The sequence below is a fragment of the Elephas maximus genome, chromosome 25, assembly GCF_024166365.1.
Source record: "Elephas maximus indicus isolate mEleMax1 chromosome 25, mEleMax1 primary haplotype, whole genome shotgun sequence".
NCBI lineage: Eukaryota > Metazoa > Chordata > Mammalia > Proboscidea > Elephantidae > Elephas > Elephas maximus.
The window spans coordinates 38516676-38541887 of NC_064843.1; the positions used below are offsets into that span (position 1 = coordinate 38516676).

Here is a 25212-nt window from a genome sequence, read left to right on the forward strand (position 1 = left end):
AACTGCCAACACAAGTGTTTTATATTGGCATTTCATTTCCTGCTATCTATGCAGATACAGGTAGTGCTGAGAAATAGTGTCCCAATATAAGGTATACAGATGAGGTAATTTACAACAACACAGAAGTTGTTACTCTGTAAACCCTTGCCCCCCACCCACCCACCCAACTGGGTCTTTGTTTGTTTTGCTTTCATGCTTCTGCAGTGACTCCTTAAGTAGCATTTTTAAACTTCTATTTATCTTAAAAGGCTCCTGGGTTGTATTTGAGTCCTCTGCATTCACCTTCACTTTCTTGCAAGGTCTGACGGGCGCTAGGATGGCCAGCAGTCTGCAGCTCCCCACGTCACCTTCAGCTACATACCTAGATTCTCTGAGCTACAAGGGTGGGGTGAGAAGACTCGATTTACAACCCCTACCACCTCAAAAGAAAGAGTTCATTAGTCGTTAAATGTCCTGTTCAAATCACAACCCAGTGCAAACGTAATCACAAATTCCATCTCCGGCACATCTGGTGCTTTTAGCTTCTGCACAAACGAAAGGGGTCCAGGACGATAAATACCTGCTGTTAAGTGGCCACAAGGAAGAAAATCGCCCTGCCACACAGTCAGAATGTTTCCCCTTCAGCTCTCCCTCTGGCTGAGAAGCGTTATAGAAGGTTTCAGCTTTGTCTAAAGCTTGCCATTATAGTCACTAAAGCCACCACCTCGGTAAAGTTACTAAAGCCAAAATGGGCTACAAAGTTAGATAAGTTCATTAAATTTAACTCCCCAAAACAACTGTTTATGATGCCCAGGTGAGAAAGGCTTGTGAATCTATAAAGGTAGGAGAATGGGGAACTAGGACATTAGGCCTTAAGATATGTTGGAAGATTTTTCCTAGTCCCCACAAGCAGCTACTGTCATGAAACAACACGAGAAAATATAGAGCTGATGGTTTTGCTATTGTGCTTAAAAAACTAGGCTTCCTCAGTGAAGCACCTGATAAACTTAGGTGGTTGGGTTACAGTGGAAAATCCACTTTACACACAAACACACAAAAACTGGCAACTTTTTCCATCCCCAATCCCTGCACTGCTGAGACACAAAATGAGCTTTATGGCAAAGGATCCTTAATCCCCAGAGACGCTTTGGCTTGTGGTACTTTTTTAAGGCCTCTCTGCCCTGCCCGGTACCACAGGTTGAAGGAGGGGTATATAAAAATGGGAGCCTCGGGATGCCCCCACAGTACAGGGCTGCAGGCCCCTCAGATGTGAACGTTGAGACACCCACCCAGCGAGACCTTTACACAGGGAACTTAAATCTAACCTTGATAAATAAAACCAAACGTTTATTTACACCAAAGAATTCCAACACTGGATCTTTCACATATGAAGGACAAAGTATTATATATATACACACAGCAAGGGGTGGCAGGACTGTAACAAGAGAGTTTAGTTTTCCCACAATTAGAAGTCTACCACTTCAGCTTCAATGGAGATAGTGGCTCTGCTCCTGCCTCTCAGGTCACATTTACAAGTCTTCTCACCGGATGGCATGTGAGGGAAGCGGAAGGTAGGAGAAGAAGGTAGAAAGCTTAAAATGACACTCAGTGTGGCCATATCTTCCTTTAGCACTTAAAGACTTGCTTGCATGAAACCTATATAGCTAATGTTCGTTTCTTCTGTAAAAAGCAAAGAGTTATGCCTGGTGACTAAGTGACTTTAAAATGGCCAAGTCAAAGAAAACTGAAAAGATTCTGCCTTCTCTCCTACCATCTATATAGAGCACAGAGTGTTGGGAGATGAAAGGCGAAAGGGCCAAGAGCCTGTGAGGGAAAATATTAAAATTTTAAACTACTCTTTGAAACTAAAATTTTAAGTGAGATGGATTTAGGTTTAGGGAGTAAGACATGATTCATACAGAAGTTTTTAGGACCTGTCTGTACTCTGGCTAGGTTTTCAACATCTTAATGTAACTAAGATGTGTTTCCACCAGATTCACCAGGCTAACCCACTGAAGCAGCACTTGGGGAGTAAAGTGATGTAAGTGACTAGCAGTACAGCGCTCTTACAGACTGGGTCCTCTCTTCCTCGCTTCCCTCCTGCCTCCTTCCTTCTGGCCTCCCTTCAGAAGCTACATTTTGGTAATCTCTGGAGAAAAGCATGAGATACAAACCCCCCAAAGTGGGCTGGTGGGGGAGCAATGGGGGGAACGGGAAGAAATCTCCCCTCAAATGCAGCAGCCAGGATTGAGGCTGGTTCATCTTTGTTCTTTCGTGATGCGGAACTCAATTTGGAAGGGGAGAAAAAAATCTGTCCATGAAATTTTCAACCTGCAGGTAATTTTTCAGGGAATCCCCTGAGTTATGAAAATTCGAGTTTAAAAAAAAAAAAAAAAGAAAATCAGCCTATTATAATTTTTTTATGACTGAACTACTATAAATCCACAAGCAACGGTTCAGACACGGTGCTTCTGAAGTGTTTCACCCCTCCCCGCCAGGCGCAAGCCGCATCAAGGGGAGGGGCAGACTCCCCCACCTCTGCTCAGGAATCAGGAGACAGAAGGGGCCGTTACTGCTGAGCGCCAGCGGCCGCTGGAACAGGCATCCCAAGGGGGTTGGCAGCAGCGATCACTGGTGACCCTGCCAGAGGTCCAAGGGGTGAAGGGGTTGGCACTGCAGAAATCCCTGAAAGAAAACAGCAGACAGTGAGCCAGAGACATCAACCACAGAAAGCCCTGTCGTCAGGTTTTCACAGCACCCATCTCAAAAGCGACGTGACCGCAGTCCTCTCTTTAGAGGATGTTCCCTTAGCCAGGTTTCTGCATACACCTGCAAGTAGGATCCTCCCAAATCCAGGTGAAAATGGCAAGTCCTAATAAAATTTAGGAAGACAGGCAAAGAAATCGGAGCTTGGAGTTTAAGCAATCTGTCCAAGGCAATAGGTGTCAATTACACTTGGATTCCAGTGCATTTCTGTCTAGGGCAGTGCTGTCCAATCAACTTTCTGTGATGATGGAAGGGTTCTGTAATTTCCGACAGCTAACATGGTGGCCCACTAGCCACATGTCGCTATTGAGCTCTGAAACGTGGCTTGTGTGACTTAGGAACTAAATTTTTAGTTTTACTCTATCTAAATAGACACAAGTGGCTAGTTACTACCACATTAAGCAGCACAGGACTAGAGCCAAAGCTCACGTATTCTTACACCAAGCTGCCTCATATGGAAGAGCCATCAGCTGGCAGCTTTCAAAATTACTAATATTTTGAATGGAGAAAGGAGCCCTTCTGACCTAAAACAGTATTTGAGTTGTGTTTCCATTTGGTGTTTTCCACCCCTCTAATGACCTGTTTAGAAACACTGGTGGCATAGTGGTTAAGTGCTACGGCTGCTAACCAAAAGGTCAGCAGTTCGAATCTGCCAGGTGCTCCTTGGAAGCTCTATGGGGCAGTTCTACTCTGCCCTATAGGGTCGCTACAAGTCGGAATCGACTCGACGGCAGCGGGTTTTTTTTTTTTTTTGGGTAATGACCTGTTAGATTATCCTCAACCAGCCAGATAGATTACCTTCAGTCAGTTCTTTAATTTTCAAAATGTTATTAATTTTCCAAATAGGCAATATGTTCACATGGGTCAAAATACAAAAGGTTCAAAAGAGTACAGTGAAAAATCTCCCTTGCTTTACAGCTCAACCAACTTATGATACAATTTTTGGGGTGTATCCTTCTGGAATTATTTTATGCATATTATCGTTGTCAGGTGCCGTCGAGTCGGTTCCGACTCATAGCAACCCTATGCACAACAGAACGAAACACTGCCCGGTCCTGAGCCATCCTTACAATCGCTGTTATGCTTGAGCTCATCGTTGCAGCCACCGTGTCAGTCCACCTCGTTGAGGGTCTTCCTCTTTTCCACTGACCTTGTACTTTGCCAAGCATGATGTCCTTCTCCAGGGACTGATCCCCCCTGACAACATGTCCAAAGTATGTAAGACGCAGTCTCACTATCCTTGCTTCTAAGGAGCATTCTGGTTGCACTTCTTCCAAGACAGATTTGTTCGTTCTTTTGGCAGTCCATGGTATATTCAATATTCTTCGCCAACGCCACAACTCAAAGGCATCAACTCTTCTTCGGTCTTCCTTATTCACTGTCCAGCTTTCACATTTATATGATGCGATACAATATACCATGGCTTGGGTCAGGCATGCCTTAGTCTTCAAGGTGACATCTTTGCTCTTCAACACTTTAAAGAGGTCCTTTGCAGCAGATTTACCCATAACAAATTATGGATAACATTGCAAAGAATGGGAATTCCAGAACACTTAACTGTGCTCATGAGGAACCTTTATGCATATGCATGAATATAATTTTTAAATTATATGCATATAAGAAACTTAAGAACATGATTAATATATTCCTGCCCATTCCTTATTCTTGGATATGGCCCTGTATCTAGCTTTCTTTCATTTCACACTATCTTGGAATCTGAGGTATAACAGAACATGAAGCACTTTCTCCCTCTTTCCCCTGGCTGCACCAGTATCCCACTGAACTCATGTCCTGTAACTGATTTAACCAGCTCCCTACTGACAGCTGTTTTCAAAGTTTTGCTATTACAAATAAGGCTACCATGAGTAACCTTGAATATACAACGTTTTGCACACAGGCAGGGTTATCTAGAAGATAAATTCTAGGAGGCGGTTCTAGTTCTTTAAAAAAGAATCAGGACAAGAGCAATCCCTTGAGAGTGTCTGAGTAAATGCCCTATCAAAAGTATATTCACTTGGAAGTCACCTACGAATGTAATTTCTAGGGGCTTGGCCTGTGGTTTCTTCTGAATAATTTTGTACCCTCTACAAAATTATTTAACAATAATGAAAAACTAACTTCATATAAATCTTTACAATTTACTAGGCACACTGTAGTTGCTCTGCCAAAAATCAGAGAACTGTCCTCATACACATACAAATCCCATCCCCAATTTCTTCATCTTGTTTCCGAGGGCTGTGCGATTACTATCACTCTAAACCACGAGATGAATGGCTCTCATTTTATACTTCATGGCTTGCTCAAGTCCCTCTGCAAGAGATTTTCAGTTACAGATGCTGGGGTTCTGACCCAGAAGAGACTGTCATTGCCCCATTCAAGGCAGTGTCACTGAAGTATACCAGTTTTCAGAAACATTTTGAAACCTGGTAGGGAGACCCCACAAACATGCGTAGGTCGGCATGTTGATAAGCCTCATTACAGAAAAAATAAGGCACAGAAGAAAATGTTTAGGCCACAAAGAAGGGACAGAAATGAGAATAGTAACTGACTTCTACATTTTTTAGAAAATTTGCCAAATGAACTAACCTGACATCATGTTGGCGCTGCTGACAGGCGTACTGCCCCCCGCCATGCTAGATGAGCCCATCCGAGCCTGGTCCTTCACAACTGTGTCTAGAAGAGAAATGAAAAGGTTAGGTTCTGTTTAGCTTGAAGGATTAAACTAACGATCTGGGGCCTTAAGTAGCCACCTTTGTATTTCTTTTATACGCCATATTATTTCCAGAGGAACTTAAAGTTGCAACTACTTTCATCATGAATTAGACAAGTATTATCAAATAGAGGTATCTTCCCTGTCAAATTTTAGTGAAGGCCAACTCTTAAACTAAATAGTATAGAAGAGCTAAATAAAACAAAGACAGCATGAGGTTTAATGGAGACCTACAACCCAACCTGGTCAAGACAGAAGTTCCTAGAATCTAAATGGTCTGGATGATCAAATGATGCCTCACATATATTATCAAGATTTCACTGCAGCCCACAGCTCAGCTGGTCAGAGCAGGATGCCAAAGAGGACAAAGCATGAGGTGTGTACAGGTTAGCGTTACAACAGCAGACTCCACTCTCCATCCCAACCAGCCCATCGGCCTGCTTCAGGTACATGAGACTGAGCAAGAGCATAATGGGTTCACCATAAAACCATCCCACTACTTCCTAAGGAATAATCCAATGTTGAAGCTAACACCACAGTGACGATGGGGTGGGTCTAAGCGGCATTTTTACTCAGGACATCACAGTTAGGTATACTCACAAACCTAAGTCAAGAATGTTTGTACTACATTAAGACTTTCAAGCCTCATTGGCTCTCTCCAATGAGTGATTACCAGAGACATGACAAAGTGCTGCGTGTTCTAAACTTACCACTCCAGACCAGCCAGTACCATTGTGTGTCACCCACATAGTAAGAAAAGCAGTTTATTTAGGGGTGCTCATGTGTCACATACACAGCTAGGCAGGTTTCCTTACTCTCCCACTGAATCTTTCCAACAATTCTGCAAGACAATTGCCATCACTGTCCCCATTTGAAGACATGAGGCTCATGTGGGTGAAGTAACTTTAGTCAAGGTCATAAAACTAATGGGAGTTAATGGCAGCTAAGATTCCAACCCTGCTCTGTGTGACTCTGGGCCTAGAGCTTTCCTCAGAGCGCATATTCTCCTCTGCTTTATATAGTCTGCTGGAGCAGTGGTGGTAGGGAGGGTGTGCACAGGCTCTGTGGACCAGGCAGCTGGACTCACAGAAATAGGGGTGCTCCATGGCCTCTCTGGCAGTGAGCCTTGACTGGTGGTCATATCGCAGTAGCTTGTCCAGGAAATCCAAGGCCTCAGGGCTGACGAGGTGCTGGTTTTCACTGTGGACAAAGCGTTCCCATCGCTTACGCGAGTGTCTGCAAAAGCCAAGAGGGAAAATAAGAAATGGACCAGAAAGGAAGGGGCACAAAAGCCTAACATTTTCCTCCCAGATTTTCCTTAGTGTGTAGGAGCCCAGCCAATAGCAAAAGAGGAGCAAAACTCAAGAGAGGAGTAATCTCATACCACTGCATTACCAGAGAAACAACAAAAGTTAACTGGAAAGACTGAAAATAGTGGCGTTGTAGAAATCTGGGTCCTCACAATTTTGAACACAATTCAGGTTACTTTACAGGATGAGAATGCTTCTATGCAGCAAGGAGGGTCAGGTGGCAAGGCCAACCAGGCCTCTTTCCCATCCCCATATACATTCCTGGCATCTCTGCCACTTGGCCAGCAAAAGCCTTTGTATCAGGAAAGTCCAGCTCCTGTTGTTAAGTGTGTAGTGTATTAGTATTTTGTCTAGTCAGTACTGTCAGCTGTTTGCACACCAGTCTTGCAGTATACATTTTCTCTCTCTTGGAGAGGTTTTGCCATTTGGAGAAGCAGGCTAAATAAAGAGATTTTGATTTCTGACTTAACTGTAACCCTTTCTACTAGAATCTACATTTCAAAGGAATCCTCTGACTATAGCCCCTAAGCTGGCTCCGGTAAGAGAATCTGGGAAGATGGCCACGCAACCCAATGCTTTTATCACAGTCCTACTCAAGCAGCATACTGTGGCACTGGGCCCTCAACACCTAAGCAGTGACCACAAAGAGAACATAACTTTCTTGAAGATTCAAAGTGTCAGTTTACACCTATAGTACTCAAGCTACGAATGCATTGATTTTGTTTTATGACTTACCTGCCCAAAATATCATTGAAACGTGGATCTAATTCAATGTTGTATTTGTCAATATAGTCATATAAATCTTCTGTTCCCAGAACCTTGGCTATCCTCACCAACTGGGATTGAAAAAACACAAACACTCACACCACAAACTATTACGTGATTAAATAAACAATTAATTATTGCTGAATTAACAGAAAGGTACCACCATGGCTACCAGTATGAATGTTACCTCCTAGCAGTTTACTTCAAATTTCTGTGAATGGCAGGAGTGCACTTCCACATAAAATTCCCTAAATCGACTCAATGTGAAAATGACAGAAAGAAAAAGCAAACCTTGTTTATAATCTGGTTCCTTCCCCTTGAAATTTCTCCCTGGTGAAGTCTTATTTTTTTCCCTTAAAAACCAGTTGAAGATGTCACTGTTTTTCTGGAAGCTCCACTTGCACACTAAGACCACTCATCTCCAACACTACTGCCTTTTGTACCTTGTCCACACTTCTACTCTGCCATTTATGATTGTAATTTATTTCCTTATTAAGTTTGCTTTCTTTACTAGATAAACCATGAGCTCTCCGAAAGACTACTCTCTTATTTTGTCTTTGCCAACCTCGCATGACACCTGAGATTGAATTGATGATTTTAACAGAATCCAGACGGTATTCTTTGACTCACATTAAAAATGGCCATTGTACTCAAAGAGAACAACAGTGCCTTCCAGAGGTCCTGGAATCATCCCAGGGTCTCTTGAATGAAATGGAGTCTTGATCTTCAAGACGGAAATGGAACTAGTATAAAAAACCGACTACATGTCTTCCGAGATCAACTCATTTGGTAGAAAGAGGCATAGAAAAAAGGATCATGGAAATGCCATATAAAACAACATACTGGAGAAACTATTTCCAACTCTAATAAGAGCTCACTTCAGAAGATTCTATGGTAATACCCTAATTGTTAAACTGGATAAGTTACATGGTTGTTCATTTCAATATTACTATTTGAACTATACATGTCTTCTAAAATATTTTACAAGTGTATTTCACAATGGAACAAGAAATACAAACTAACAATACTGGGGGAAAACGTCTGATTTCAAAAGGCTAAACCAGTAGCTCTCAAACACACCAAGCTGAGGACCAATGTCAACCTGGCTGAACACGTGGTCAATTAAGAATTATTCTAGGGCCCCACCCTCAGAGATTCTGAGTTAGTCTCAGTGGGAACTGGGGAAATGCTGGTAGCATAGTGGTTAAGTGATAAAGCTGCTAATCAAAAGGTCTGCAGTTCGAATCCACTAGGCGCTCCTTGGAAACTCTATGGGGCAGTTCTACCCTGTCATATAGGGAGGGTCGCTATGAATCAGAATCGACTCGACACCAGTGGGGGGTTTTAGTGGGAACTGAGCATCTGTGGTTTAACAAGACCCACAGCAGTTTTTAATGAGCAGACAGGTCTGGGCATCATCAGGTTAGATCAGTAAGTTCCCTAATGAGAACAATATGTATCACCTGGTCATAATTGTCATGTCCATGGAAAAATGGCTCCTTCCGGAAGATCATACTTGCCAGCATACAACCCAAACTCCACATATCCAAACTATAATCATACATCTGCATAAAAGTAAAGAAAAGTGTTATTATACATAAATCCCCAGGCTTGTCAGTTCGAAATAAAACTGCTTTTCATTATTTAAAAAAAAAAAACAAAACTCTGTCTCAAAGCCAAAAACTAGTAACATCATCACTGATTTCAGTCTTTTGACTATGCATTTTCCCCTCACAGTTTTAAAACAATTTGTACATACTGTTTTGAATTGCTTCTATCACTTACATAAGAGTGTTCCCAAACTATCAGGCCATGGAATGATTTTAATGTCTGCCATTAATATTTTATTGTATAAATGTTACAGAATTTAATCTTTAATCTCCCCTATAATAATAGAAGTCCCCCCCCCCACTCTTAGTGTTACAAGGAATATCTGTGCATAAAATACTTTTTGAACTCAGGGTCCTATCCTCAAGATTCCAGAAAAGGAATTTTTAGGTCAAAGAGTCTGAAAATTCTGAAGAAAACCAAAGACACGAGGGAAAGATTAGTCCAAAGGACTAATGGACCACAACTACCAAAGCCTCCACTAGACTGAGTCCAGCACAACTACATAGTGCCCAGTTGCCACCACCGACTGCTCTAACAATAGAGGGTCCTGGACAGAGCTGAAGAAAAATGTAGAACAAAACTCAAACTCACAAAAAAGACCACATTTACTGGTCTGACAGAGACTGGAGAAACCCCGAGAAGCCCTTTAACTCAGTACTGAAGTCATTCCTGAGGTCCACCCTTCAGCCAAAGATTAGACAGGCCCATAAAACAAACAACAATACATGTAGCTCAACCACTGATACGAGACTAAAAGGGCACACCAGCCCAGGGGCAAGGATGCGAATGCAGAAGGGAACAGTAAACTCAGACGAATGGAAATGGGGGACCCAAGGTTGAGAAGGGGAGAGTGCTGACATGTCATAGGGTTGGCAACCAGTGTCACAAAACAATATGTATATTAATTGTTTAATGAGAATTTGCTCTGTAAACTGTCATCTAAAGCGCCCGTGCACGCACACACATGCACACACACACACATGAGTCTGAAACTTTTTAAGGCATCTGATAATACCACCTGGGAGGACTTTTATCATCACTGGGTCATGAAAGGTACTGCCAAGGATTTTTAAAAGGCTTGGCAAACCTTACATGCTAGACGAATTATTAATTTGGTTCTTTTTTTTCTTCTGTGAGGAAAAAGGCTTTTTTTTTTGGTGGGGGAAAGGTCTTTATATTTAAACTTTGCTTAAAATTCTCAAACTAGGTCTGAAATTTCTGATTAGAAAAGGCTTCTTAGGTGTGTATATTCCCTTAATTTAAGACCAAATGCAGACCCATTCATATTCTACTTGCATTATGATAATAAAGGCAACATAAGGTATGAGAGATGAACTGAAGTGACTTATATTTCACATAAGAGAGACCACGATGGATATGCATAAATGGCCTATTCAAAAGCTACTAGGATGACACAAAGTGACATATTTCACAATTTATGTGCAATATAAACATGTGACCGAAGTTGTACTCGCTCTTCTCTCCTCACCTGATAGTCTACAAGCAGCTCAGGGCCTTTGAAATACCGGGAAGCAACTCGGACATTATATTCTTGGCCAGGATGGTAAAACTCAGCCAAACCCCAGTCTATTAGTCGTAGCTGAAAGGAAAAAAAAAAAAGGGAGTAAGTATGAGCAATTTTACCTTCCTTTATGCTACTCAGCATACTACTATTAGAAATAGTAGAAGTACTATTATTAGAGTACTCTTTAAACAATACCAGACAAGTCACTCTACTGAAATCCTTTCAGTAGCTACCTATTTCCTTTAGTATAAAAATCCAACTTCTTAGCTTGACATACAGGGCTCTCCACGACCTAGTTCCTGTGCTTCAGTGAGACTGACAGTTCTTGAAAGACACAATCTCATTTTGTGCATCTGTGAATTTCTTAAACTGCTCATCTAACTAGAATGTCTCCACTGTCTACTCTGTACTCTTATTGGTGAATATCTCCTCTCCTGAGACATTTAGTTCCTCAGTGAAGCCTTTTTCTTTATTGTGCTTTAAGTGTACAATTCAAGTCAGTTTCTCATACAAAAACTTATATACACATTGTTATGTGACCCTAGTTACTCTTCCTACAATGTGACAGCACACTCCTCCTCTCCACCCTGTATTTCCCACGTCTGTTCAACCAGCTCCTGTCCCCTTCTGCCTTCTCACCTCGCCTCCAGACAGGAGCTGCCCAGATAGTCTCATGTGCCTACTTGAGCGAAGAAGCACATTTCTCACCAGTATCATATTGTCTTATAGTCTAGTCTAATCTTCGTCTGTAATGAAGCCTTTTTTAATCATGCAAGAAGAGCCGATCACTGCCTTCAGCCTCCTGAACCTTGGTAAGTTTTTTTAATAGAACCTGCAACTCTCTATTATATATTCCCAAAAGCATTGTGGATGTATAATCCCTTAAGTTAGGTCCAAATGCATTCATATTCTACTAACATTATGACAAGAAAAGCAACGTAAGGTATGAGAGATGAACTGAGGTGATTTATATTTTACACGAGAGACCACTATGGATGTGCATAAACTGCCTGCTGAAAAGCTATTGGGATGACACAAAATGCATTTTTCTGCCCTTCTCTTTCAATTTAGGCTATCAGCTCTTTGAGAGTAGGGCTATTTTATTCATCTTTGTAATTTTCAGAATTCAACAAAACTGTCCAACATATAGAAGCAAATCAATAAATGTTTGCTGAGGGAATGATGTAACAGAAAAGCCACACAAAACAGCTTTATACCAAAATATGTCCTGAAAATGGAAAAAGCACTAGCAGGGAAAAGAGGCAACCTTATGTAGTCACTGTACAAAGCATGACCAGGAATTAAAATGCGGGCAGTATGATGCCTGGCTGCTCTGGCACCAACAGAGCATCCAAGAAGTTCCCTATTTTAGTAAATGAAGGGAAATCTAGCAAAAGAAAGGTATGAAAGAAGTATTACTTTTACAGTCTAGTCTGTCCTTCCCATCAACCCCTTAACATCAGTGCTCCAGAACTCTATCCCTAACCTGAACCTCCTTTCTTATCTATCAACAAGTTTCCCCAGATGACTATTTCTGGTCTTGTGGCTTTAAGCACTGGGTATCTCAGCGATTCCCACCTATACTCTCTAGCCCAGGCCTCCTATCAGATCTCTTCAAGTGTGTGCTCATGCATCTCTTTATAATTACCTAACAGACATCTCAAAACTAAACTGCTATTATTCACAATAGCCAAAAGGGGAAGCAACCCAAGTGTTCATCAACAGACAAATGCATAAACAAAACGTGGTATCTTCACACAATGCAGTACTATTCAGCCACAAAGAGAAATGAAGTTCTGACATGCTACGACACAGACAAACCTTGAAAACATTATGCTAAGTTAAAGAAGTCAGACACAAAAGGGTAAGTACTGTATAATCCCATTTATATCTAAAATAGGCACACACACAGAGACAAAATTTATTAGTGGCTACCTTTTTTTTTTTTTACCGAGGGCTGGGGGCAGGAGAGAGAAATGGGGAGTTACTGCTTGAAGGGTACTGAGTTTCTGTCTAGGGTGATGAAAAACACTTGGAAACACATAGTGGTGATGGTTGTACAACATGATGAATGTAATTAATGTCACTGAATTGTACACTTAAAAATGGTCAAAATGCAAATATTTTGTTATATATGTTTTACCACAATAAAACAAAAAAATAAACCTCTGATTATTCCCAGCAAATCGAACCCATTCCAGAGTCTCCCCCTTCTCAGCTAAAGGCAATTCTATCCATCCTGTTATTCAGGCTAAAAACTGGCCCTGGATTCTTCTGTCCCTCCCACTCCACCACTAACCTGTCAGCAAGTCCTGCTGACTCTACCATATTCTGACCATGACCATCACCTCCACTGTCACTGCCCCAGTCCAGGTCATCACCATCTCTTGTCTGATCTATTCCAGTAGCCTCTTCTCCTAACTGGTCTCCCAGCTTTCACTCTGCCTTCCATTCTATTCTCTATACAGCAATCAGAATGACCCTTTTAAAAGGGCTTTTTATTTTTAAATGATTAAAGATTCACAAGAAGTTGTAAAAATAACATAGAGGTCCTAAGTACCCTTCACTCAGTTTCCCCTAACTTAACAGCTTACATAACACAGGACAATATAAAAACCAGAAAATTGACCCTGGCACCACTCACAAACCTTATTTGGATTTCACCACCTTCACACGCACTTGTATGTGTGCAGTTCTATGCAATTTTCTCACACGAGCAGACCCGTGTAACCTTCACCACAAGATACAGAGGTGTTCTGTCATTTGTACATTTAGTTTGTACTACCCCTTGAGAGTCATACCTTCCCCATGTCCTAACCCTTGGCAACCCCCGTCTGTTTTCTAACCCTGTAATTTTGTCATTTCAAAAACATTATTTAAATGGAGTCATAAGTATGTAACTTTCTGAAGTTGCCTTTTTTCTTCCCCCCAGCATAGTAAGATCCATCCAAGTTGTTGCATCTATCAGTAGTTCTTTACTTTTTGTTGCTGAGTAATACTACTCAGTAATAAGACAACAAGGTGTGGATGTACCAGTTTGTTTAACCATTCACCCATGAAGGACATTTGGGTTTCTCCCCAGTTCTGGGCTATTACACATCAAACTGAACATTCGTGTACAGGCTTTGGAGTAGACAAGTTTTTCCTTCTCTGGGATAAATGCTCAGGAGTGCAATTTCTGGGCTGGACGGTAAGCACGTTTAGTTTTTAAAGAAACCACCCAACTGTTTTCCAGAGTGGCTGTACCATCTTACATCCCCATCAGCAATGCATGAGAGATTCAGTTTCTCTACATTCTCGCCAGTATTTGGTGTTGTCACAATTTTTTTTTATTTTAGCTGTTCTAACAGATGTGTAGTGGACCAGAATTGATTCTTTTAAAATGCAAGTGAGACCATGCCAACCCTCTGCTCAAACCCTATAAAAGCTCTCCATCTTGAGAGAAAAAGCCTGTGACCGATAAGGTCTTACACGATCAGCTGGTCCTCCTTACTTTTTGACTTGTATCTCCTTTCACACCCTTCACTCTACCCCAGCTCTATTCTTGCTGCTGTTCCAACACTGCAGGCACATTCTTGCCTCAGGGCCTTTGCACTTGCTATTTCTCCCCTGCCTGGGACACACTTCCTCCTGAGACTGCATGGCTGGATCCTCTCAAGTGCTCTCTCAAAGAAATCTTCTCTGACCATCCTGTTTAAAACTGCAACAGCTGCTGCTATTCCCCATTCCTGATTTTTCGTATCACTTATAATGTTCTAGCCCATCAGCCTCCCCTGAATGTAAGCTCCCTATGGACAGGCACTTTTCGTCTGTTTTGTTTACTCATATATCCTCAGCCTCCAGAACAGTTCCTGTTACATAATATGAATCCAGAAAATATTCGCTTAACAAAAGAACCACCTAAGTCCCCAAAGCCTACAGACAGAGTCATCACTGCCTGCAAGAGGTGTGTGTACTAGGCCATCTTAAAAAACTGAAATGTTCTAAAGCATGGGATCAGTGCAGCTCTCATGTGAAGGCATTTGTCGAGGTCAAGGGCCTCATGACACTCGCTAGTAACAAGCAGCACTTCTTCAGTGTTTCACCTATTTCATGACTGTGCACACTCTGTTTGCATGATAACCTAGTGACATGTGCAGGGCAAATATCCATTACACCCATTGTACAGATAATAAAAGGGAGGCAAATGAGGAGAAAGGAGTTTCCCGGGAAACCAGTTATTCAATAAATAAGACTTCAGACTATTACTTTTCCCACTATATTAATCTGTCCTCCTTCTTGAAAGTATTCTTAGGAATATGAATAATGACTTAAACATGGTGATCTGTTAATTAGTTCATCTACTCATCAAATATTTCCCAAGTGCCCAATGGGACTATGACAGGTGCTGGGTGGGGCTGAAGTGTTGAAGATGGTCTGTTAACCTTACCATGCAGATAAATAATCTATCATTTTACCTTTCTGTGCTCATGGTCAATCATGACATTATGGGGCTTCACATCTCTGTGCATAATTCCCATGCTGTGACAATAATCCAGGGCCTGTGAAGGGAAGAGGTAAGAAAGGAAAAGCGTTAACTTGCATAAACGTTTACAATTAAAGTCCTTAATCACTCCCCTCAGCTGTTTTTCAGAGACTTGCCCAATATACCACAATCAAGCAAACTGAGGTCTCTACACTCCACATTCTGTTCTTGACACAGTTGTGACAATATCCTTTCTGTTCAAAAAGACCCAAAGTGAACACCAATTGTATTCCTTCCAATTTCTCTCTATCACCCAAAGCCTGGAGTGCTTTCACAAACACAGGCTCCTCCAAAGAATAAAATTCGTCTGTACCACATGCCTCTTATTCAAAGAATAGTAATTCTTTAGCAGGTAAGAGTCTACAACATATGCTGGCAAACTACAGCCCACAGGCCAAATCTGACTTGCTGTTTTTGTGAACTCTGTTTTACTGGAGTATAGTCATGCCTATTTGTGTGCTTACTATTACTGCTCTCGTGTTACAACAGCAGTTAAGTAGCGTGACAAAGACCTTATGGCCTGCAAAACCTAAAATGCCTACTATTTGGCCCTTTAAAATGTAATTTTCCAACCTCTGATTTACAGTTTCCAACCTCAAACTAAAGCGAACAGAGTGTTATAACTTTTAGGGTTTGCTGATCCTGATCTTTTGGTCAGCTGAAGTCAGCCATCCAAGTTCTTGCCGTTCGTGAAGGACAACTTGGGTTCCTATGGTTCCCAAGGCTAGGCAAGTATATCCATACGTTCTGAAGCCCTGCTTAGCACAAGACTGCATGAGCCAATGGAAAGATCAAGTTATCTCTGCTGGCACAATCTCTTCAGGGTGTTTCTAAGGCTCAAACAACAGGCTTTATGGTAACCCTCATTTAGTAAGAAATCGTGGCCAACTCCGAGCAATTCTCTCATCTACAAAGCTGATCTTGTGACTACTGGGATTAAGGTATTTGGTGATTCCACTTTAGAAATCAAAGTCCACTTTCAATCAGTGATCTCTAAGCAGAGATTTATATAATTCTTAGGACAATGATCCTTTGAAGGCCAAGTTAAAGTTTACTGTTTTGGTTGTTGAATCCTAAATGAAATTAAGTACACCGAAGTCAGGAATTGTTTTTACGAGTTTTGACAATGTAACTATAACTTGCTTAGGGGGCATGATGGAGCTTACAAATATTTGTAAAGGGGTTCCATCTCTCTTCCAAATACACCTTTCCAAGCATTGTAAATTATACTCCTACTAGACCCTATTTTATAACCCTTACATTATTAGCACAAGGGTTCTGATACTATTACTTAAAATGCAGAGGTCCCTTCTTTCAGTATACTTTAAAAAGTTAATTCACTGGCCTTTCCACTGTTAACTGGATTATTTAACAAAGGAATGATGAATCTAAAGATACACAGTATCCAACATTCCCTTACCTTAAGAATCTCATACATGTAAAATCGAATATCATAGTCTGTTAACGTCTGGTACAATTGCTGTTAAAGACAAATGCAACATTTAAGTCATGAAATGGTGCTGCCAGGAAGGCAATTTCTCATCCTCATTCACAGTAATTTAAACCAAGACCTAACTCATTTGCTATTGTTCCAAGGTCTGTCTGTTCGCTAGTCATTTCTTCTCCAACATAGCATTTACAGGTGCTCTGGGTCTTTAACTCTACATACAAAAGTGAAGAACTATTTAAACTCACGTTGCTAATGCTACAACCCACCGTTGGGAACATACCAGCTTATACAGGTAATATGCGTTGATATACACTTGCAATTTAGTTTGCTTTTCATTTACCTTCAGACCTTCTCACAAAAAGCATTTTGGCAAACACACAGCCTCCTCAGTAGGGAACTAACTCATTTTTGGCTCACACAGTCAGCACTGCAGAGCACCAGTGGGCATGCAGATTGGAATGTTGCCATACCTGTTGAGCCAATTTAACAGAACTATTCCTGTTCCAAACTGAGAGTAAATTCTATGAACAACTGTTACGTATCCTTTCCAGGTTCTAAAAAGTTGCAGTTTTTTGTGTTTTTGGTTTGTACATGTACATATCTTTAAATGGCTAGCGATGTTTTTGACACAGGTTTTCCTGAAGTTATCCTGATGCTAAAAGAATCTCCACCCACCCACCTCCATTCATCCATTTATTGACACTTTTAACATTCTTGGTACGGGACTGGTACGAAAACACAACAAATCAAACCAAACCCACTGCCATCGAGTCAATTCCGACTCATAGTGACCCTATAGGACAGAGCAGAACTGTCTCATAGGGTTTCCACGGAGCAGCTGGTAGATTCAAACTGCTGACTTTTTCAGTCAGTAGCCGTAGCTCTCAATCACTGCACCACCGGGGCCAGTAAAATACCTTTACAACTTGTACCCCAAAAAAGACTGCCTACATTCTTCCGTGGTAGTGGAATTAAGAACTGTTTGAAGTAAGGAAGCCCCAAGGACAGGGTGGAATTCAGGTATTAACTGATCTAGAGGTTTCTGTCACAGCAGAATTTGACACAGCCCCCTCCCCCCCACCTTTTTAAGAACGGCAGCCCAGAGTTTCTGCATTAACATACACAATGCATGCATGCCTGAACACTGTTGTTTTAAGGTAGACTGCAAAAAGGTCAGATCCTGACTGAACATGTATTGTTGCCTTCGTTACGTAGGGTGTCAGTGGAAACTGTCAAACAAATGGCAAAAGTGCTGAGAAGTAAATATACTGGTTATTAAAAAGAGCACCAAATAAATAAAGGGGCAATACACCAAGATGTGGCAAGTGGATACTGCTTGTACAGGCGTTTTCCTTTCTCCTATCTAGCATCAAAATTTAGCACTGTAAGGATGAACAGCTTTTTAAATAAGTTAGAAGCAAGCTCTTCTAACAGTATCATCCCTCATAAAGGTTCTCTAGGGGGTCTAAAAACCCAACAACTTGGAATATTTGGTTATATATTATACCTTGAAGTCTGTGTTGTTTACGTGTTCAAAAACCAAGGCAGGGGTTCTTGACTACAGGAAAAAAAAAAAGAAAACATACATTAGCAACAGCCCTGGAAGCTTTCGTGGACATTATGTTTGTAGATTCTGTGTGGTGAACTTGGCAGTCCTCTCTTCTATTGCTACAAGCCCTCCCCGCTCTGGTCACCACACTTAGGTTATTTTGGGGATGGATTTCAAATAGAACACATAGAGCTGAAGTCTCACCAGGCTCTAGGCAGCCCAACAATGCACCCATCGCCTATCGGCATCGGACCTGAGTTTGCAAAATGGATTAACACACTTCAGATTCCAGTGCTATCTGTCTCTTAGCCTAGAAGAGTAACAGTCTGTAGGTCGAGGTCTCTTTGGATGAAAGACCCAAGCTAGTTAAATGGTAGATATGATTAAGCACTTTAAAGCAGGACTTAATAGTAGAAGGGGGCAGAAAGAGGCCAGCTGTGCTGTGGGTCAAACGCTACCTCAGCCCTGGTGGGCCTTGCTAACACCTACTATACTCACCACAGGGTCTTTTACAATGTCTGCCAGTGTGATGATGTTGGGCCCACCTCGCAAATTTTCCAAAATCTTTATTTCACGCTTAATTTTCTTCTTCTTTACTGGCTGAAAGGGTAAAAGTACATCAGTAAAATAAATCATTTCGGAGTATTTCAGCAAGTAATGTAATACATAGTTGGCTTACTTATGAGCTCCCTGAAGAAAGGAAATGTGTCAGACTCATCTTGGAGTCCCTTTCTCCTAGCACTGTGCCAGGCACTCTGCAAGTACTTGGCAAATGTTGAAAAAAAAAAAGACTCCCATACCAAAAACCAGACTTTCGTAGAACTAGCATTAACCTCGATTATCAGCTTGAAAATGTTAACTATTTAAAACCTTCCAAAGCAGCAATTTAAATGGCTAGCAGTACTAAGGTATCCTGCAAAACTTATTTAGGATGAAACACAGGCACTTTCTACCCCTTTCTCTAACTCTAAAAATACTCTATAGGTGAAGGAGGTCAAAGCCAACTGCAAGGATGGCCGAACTACCTTTGTACAACCTTGTGGGTAAAGCGTGGGCTCTGGAGTCAGAGAATCCTTAAAATCTATAAACTTAAAAAGCTGGTTTGTGACAGACTAGGCAGGTGACTTAAACTCTAATTCAATATGATCAAGGCAAATTTTGTTTTATTAAGTAAACAGAAGGGGGAGATAAAAAAATTAACTACGGTTTATGAATAAAGTTCATCTACAGTTATACATAATTTATTAAAAAAAACCTGTAGTCGTCAAGTCGATTCTGACTCATAGTGACCCTATAAGGCAAAGTAGAGCTGCCCCATGAGATTTCCAAGGAGCTGCTGGTAGATTCGAACTGCTGACCTTTTGGTTAGCAGCTGAATGGTTAACCACTGCACCACCAGGGCTCCTCTATCTAATACACAGTATAGTTAAGACAAGATTGAGCTAAAAAAAAAAACACTTGCCAAATCATTCTCCACTCAAAACCATCAACAGCTCCTAGCTACCTAGAGGAGACAGAGTCATAATTTTCAAGGCTGGAAGGAAATGCAGAGATTATCTTTTCCAGACCTTCACTTATCTCCAAGTTCACCTCCTGTGTGTGGTCAACACGGTATCTTTCACATGAAACATCTCTCTCATTTATTTTTTCCTCTCTTCTTATTCCAGTGTATGCTTCCCCACTCTCCCACCCATACCTATCCAAATCTTCTTCCCATTCAGGCAATGAAAACAGCTCCAGGGAGCTTTTCTTAACCAATACCCTCTTTGAACCTCTATAAGACCCACTGTCAGTACCTTTCATGTGGTTCTAATAATATATCACCGCATTCTACAGTGTACCATTCCAAATAAATGCCATTCTACAATTACACGGAACTTCAGTCTCTAAAGCATATTTCTATATAAGATTTTGTATTCGATCTTCTTGACAAACCTGAGGTAGGTAAAGAAGGATTATCTCATTTTCACAGATGAAGAAGCATGTCTTAGATAACTATGGCTAGTTACTTAAAGAGTGAGTTAAATCCAAGTTTTTTGATTTTTAGCTTATTTCTCTTTCTACCTGTCACAGGATAGATATACTTAAATTTTTCTGGTTACCAAGTGGTATGCCAAGACACCCTGGCCAACTCAACTGGCACTGTAGGATATTTTAAATATTTGAGGGAAGCACACCAATGCTTGGTATCTGCTAGACACTGAGTGAACCACTAGCTTCAAGTAGTTCATTGTTTCATTAGATTGCACTGTATTCCTTCTGGTGACATCATCTCTTTGTGAAGCTGGGTATTCAGTGGTTGCTGTGGTAAAAAAAGCAAGTACTGCACAAAAATCACTGTGACATAGGAAATGAGGATAGTGATGTCACATGATTGTAACATTTGAGAAGGTGTGTAGTGCCTAATATGTGCGAATATCCCATTAGTAATTAACTGTGGTCATATAAGAACAAAATGGAGCCCTGGTGGCACAGTGGCTAAGAGCTGGGCTACTAACAAAAAGAATGGCAGTTCAAATCCACCAGCCACTCCTTGAAAACCCTAATGGGACAGTTCTACTCTGTCCCATAAGGTTGCTATGAGTCGGAATCAACTCTGTGGCAACGGGTTTTCGTTTAAGAACAAAATAAAATGACTTTTTTCTTTCAATTTATGCATATGACTTTTTAAATGGCTACCAAGTTGTTAAAACACAAATATATACTTAGTTATTTGAACCTAACTACACTTAATATACAGAAGTGTTAGGTACTTCTTTTGGCTTACGGGTACCATGAAAATACTACTGAGACACTAGGGGTGCTGTAAATCGAGTGTCAAATATAGAAAAGTTCCTGTGGCAAGGAGTTTTACACTAAGTTCCTGATATACGATAGTGTGCAATACAGTTAAAACTAAATTACAAGTTGCATACTGCTAGCCCATTGGCCAAATCTGGCTTGTGCAGTGTTTTTAAAAAGTCTTGAGCAGGCATTTAAGAATCAGAGGAATTCATATACAAATAAAAATTTCCAAACAGAATATCAAGCAACAGTAGACCTGCATTACTGCAGGGCAACAATCAGCTAGAGCTGAGTGCAGCTATCTCCTTTTGACCAGATACATGTGTCCCAGTTTGCTGTAGTCCCTACCACCACATCATTTAAGCAGGAGTACGTATCTCACACTAGCTACGTCTATCACCCACCTGCCTGACCTAAGGGTCTGACTCCTCAACCTTTCACAGTAGAGGTAACAATTTTTTACTAAAGACAAAAACCTACAATTTAACTAAAAAATAGGAAATCAGTATTAGACAAGACTTAGGAGAGAGGAGACCTAAGCTTTATTCCCTTCCTCCAGCACAATCTAGCTATGATGAGTTAAATCACTTCTCTGGCCTGTTTCCTGATCTGTCAAATGAAGATACTTATTCTATCTACCTCAGAGGATACAGTAAGATAAAGTACTTAAAGCACCCCCAAAACCTTTAAAATGCTATTTTAAAAAGACATCACTATTAATACTTAAAATCAATATTACAAATACCTCTAAAATCACAATTTCTTTCTTCTTGCACTCACCTTGAGAATTTTAACGACGACTTTTTCATTATTTGTAATGTTGATGGCTTCAAATACTTCACTGTATTTACCCCGGCCTAATTTCCTAACCAGCTGGTAGTCATCTTGGTTTCTGTAAACAAAAAAAGTCAAAAATCAAAGTCACAATGATTAAAAAGGTCAATTATTAAACACCAATTCAACTTACAAAACTTTATCACCGGTTAAAGAAATAAGACCTATTTCAAATAATTCCAAATTGGTTTCATCATGCTGGTTTTTGTTTTTAAATTGGGCCAACTAAAAACCTGTGTTCTAAATCCTAGGATAAGAAAAATTTAAGCCTTTCAATTATTCTAATCCGAAATTGTTTACATCTCTATTGACACTCTATGCACATCTAGTTTGTATTAGGATTTGTTATGTATATGTAGGTTTCCAACAAAAGACAGCTTTCCCTTGGAGAATTAGAATATCAATGCATTTTTATACACTCCCATCCCCTAGTGCCTGGCCCAATTCAGCCACATTAAGGGGCTGATTTTTAATGGGCCTCCTTGCAGATAAACAGCTTCCAAACATATGGGCCTGACCACTCACTTGCCCTTCAAGCCAAGTTCTGAGGATAGTCCATGCGATGGATTTTGTAAACCACACTACACATCATGAGCCATAGTCACGGGTCGCTTCTACTTTTACCCATAGCCCACGACCAGTAAGCAACATCAGAGGTAATAAATAGAGATAAAGAATAAGGGAAATGCCAACATTTCTCTCCTGCCCTTACTTCAAACTTAGAGGATTTTGCTCTGAAGATGACAAACATGGCCCTTTTTATTGTTGTTAAGTGGCATCAAGTCTGTTCCGACTGATAGCGACCTTATGCACAACAGAACGAAACACTGCCCCGTCCTGTGCCATCCATGGTCCCTTTAGTAAGGCCTAAATTTTGTTTCCTCCTGCTGGAGACTCTAGGAATGTAGTATGCAAAACATCAGCCATTCATATTCCTTAAGTAGCTAAAAAAGAAAAGTGAATGGAGAGAGAAGGCAAAAGGTACTAAGAATGATGGAACACGTAATAATAATCACAGCAGATTTAGGGGAAGGTTGAGTCCTCCTCCATAAAAATACAAACGCAAGCAAGCAAATGGCACCATGCCAAAAACTCACACAGGTATTATCTGGGTTCCAAAGACTGATATATGAGGGGAACTTTATTAGATTGTCAATAGTGATAATGTTTACTGGTATTGTTCCATCAGTTGGCAGTATCTTTAAAACACAAAATGTCTCTTTTGTGAGGAGGCAATTAAGAGCGGTTAAGAATCATGGCCCAATCAGGATTAAAAATAAACTCTATGACAACTGAGGGAAACTGTCTTTAATCACTTACAGGCTATAGAAATTGCATATGGGCAGACATGCAATGTAGTATACAGGAGCTGTAGCTTGGAATTATAAAGTTGCACTCTTTTGCACTTGAATGTCAAAATGCTTTTATCAAAAAAATATGACCTGATCAATTAAATACATACCACACTGGGCCAGGAAATGCAAACATCCAAATGAGACTGCACAGAGAATTAGGAGGGCAAACACAGCTATCCAGGTAGACAACAACTGTTCAAGATGGAATTTGGGCTGCATTCCATATTACACATTGCCTAGTTGTGTGATAAGGGCAAACGTTTAAGGACTTAAGTTTGCTTCTCATCAGAAAGAGGACGGCTTTCTGAAGAAGTGTTTCAGCCTTCAGTATCCATCAAGAGACAACATTCTCTGACCTCAAAAATACTTTAATGTAAGAGTATGGTGTTTTCTAAGTCTCTCAAGTATTCTCACCTATTTGCAAAACACTTAGCTTGAGAGCCAAACTGAGACGTAACTGTTAACCAGCTTTGTACACAAAAATCAGAGAAAAGAATAAGATAACATGAAAGTGATTTTTAAATGGTAAGCCCATCAAAACTGTTAATTTGCCAAAGCAACACTCTGCTTCTTCATTGAAGAACCAAATCTGTAGCTCAAAAGTAGAGTACACCAATTGGACTTCAATCTTGAGTTTTATAGCTGCACAGCCAGGTAGATTTCCTGACACAAATTATGCAACAAATCCATAGGCATCAGCTCTTGGGGCAAGTATAATGAAGTAAACAGGAACAATTACCCCCATTCCACCACATGTGACTCATAATCCCAGTATTCCCGGGGTCTGTGTGTATTAACATCTGTGTAAACTCTGGCCCTGCTTGGCACGGGTCCCGACATGTCAGACAGGTTGGCGAATAAAGCTGGACTTGGTGTTTGGAGATCCGGCAGTTACGAGTTTAGAGGCAGTTGGGGGTAAGGCCTGGTTTCAGACTGGGTTTCTTCAACTGTAAAAACAAAATTCATAAAGGCCAGTGAATTATTTTTTGAATTTGTATAAGAAAAAACTTACAATAAAGAAAAATTATCTTCAAATATACCTCTGGCTCTCTCACCTATTAACTAAAGAATGTATCTCAACTGTCAACTACATGTAACATGGAAAAAAATCTCAAGAAATAAACTGATATTGGGCCTAATAATATTCTATGGAATAACTTTTTATTTCCTCAGGGAACGTTTGCATGCTTTTTACAAGATGGCCTGCAAGGAAAAAACGGCATTGAGAATAGATGCACCCACGCTATCATTATTTATACATAAAAAAGGCACTGGCAAGGACAGCACTTCCCTTTCAGCAGCTGTCTACAGCAAGTAGGCGCACCGAACGATTTTAGAACAGTGGCAAAGTTGAGAGTACAAACTGTCAGTCTGACTCCAACATTTGATAAAACAAGGAAGGAAGTAAATGTTCCCATACATCAAAGTTTACTGTTATTTTATACTGATCTAAATCATTTGGGGAACCTTATATAGGGTGGCTAAAATCAGAATCGACCAGACTGCAACAGGTTTAGTTTATGTAATAATCAGTAGACTCTTGACCACCATTTGAAAGACACACAAGTTAACACTTCAAATTTCAAAGTGGTCCAAAAAGCTTAAGCTCTCCTGATTTCATTAGATTTGAAAACAGAAATTAGTACTTTCCTCTTGATTTATATAATATAGGAGCAAGCTTAACAAAAACTGGGAGGAGACAGTAATATACATTAGCTGAGCTAATGCAAAAACTGACACTGGGGGAAAATTGGTAAAATTTTATAAATATGATTTCTGTCAAATCAGTAAACTCGGCCTTTTTTAATGATATTTTCCTTGGCCATTCCCATCTGTCTCCATTCTCTGAAATTTCTGTAACATTTGTTGATTCTCTTTACACTGCTTTTATTTATTGAATCTCCAGATATGATAAGCTGAGAAGGATACATCACCTACAAAGGTTTCTGGCCAGGATTGCGTAACTTCAATTTAATCACGTAACTTCAATTTAATCACAATGAAACGCTGAACAAACAGAAAACGAGAAAGGTTCTATGAAAAAAAGGG

General features: G+C 40.5%; 1 protein-coding gene across 2 annotated transcripts in view; it reads right to left on the reverse strand.

The window, feature by feature from the left end:
• Nucleotides 1-1309: 1309 nt before the first annotated feature.
• Nucleotides 1310-25212, reverse strand: part of CSNK2A1 (casein kinase 2 alpha 1) — a 48069-nt gene continuing 24166 nt past the window's right edge. The window contains exons 1-13 of one of the 2 annotated variants that reach the window (XM_049869100.1): nt 25098-25181; nt 23903-24110; nt 21755-21866; nt 18689-18790; nt 18149-18199; nt 16612-16671; nt 15124-15207; nt 10631-10741; nt 8994-9095; nt 7501-7601; nt 6543-6691; nt 5332-5418; nt 1310-2664 (exon numbers count right to left, since the gene is read on the reverse strand). In XM_049869100.1, coding sequence (XP_049725057.1) covers nt 2549-2664; nt 5332-5418; nt 6543-6691; nt 7501-7601; nt 8994-9095; nt 10631-10741; nt 15124-15207; nt 16612-16671; nt 18149-18199; nt 18689-18790; nt 21755-21866; nt 23903-24003 — 1176 coding nt within the window. In that variant the 5' untranslated portion in view covers nt 24004-24110; nt 25098-25181 and the 3' untranslated portion in view covers nt 1310-2548. Of the gene's footprint in view, nt 2665-5331; nt 5419-6542; nt 6692-7500; nt 7602-8993; nt 9096-10630; nt 10742-15123; nt 15208-16611; nt 16672-18148; nt 18200-18688; nt 18791-21754; nt 21867-23902; nt 24111-25097; nt 25182-25212 lie in introns of those variants that run through there. The other variant, XM_049869099.1, reaches the window with a different exon arrangement.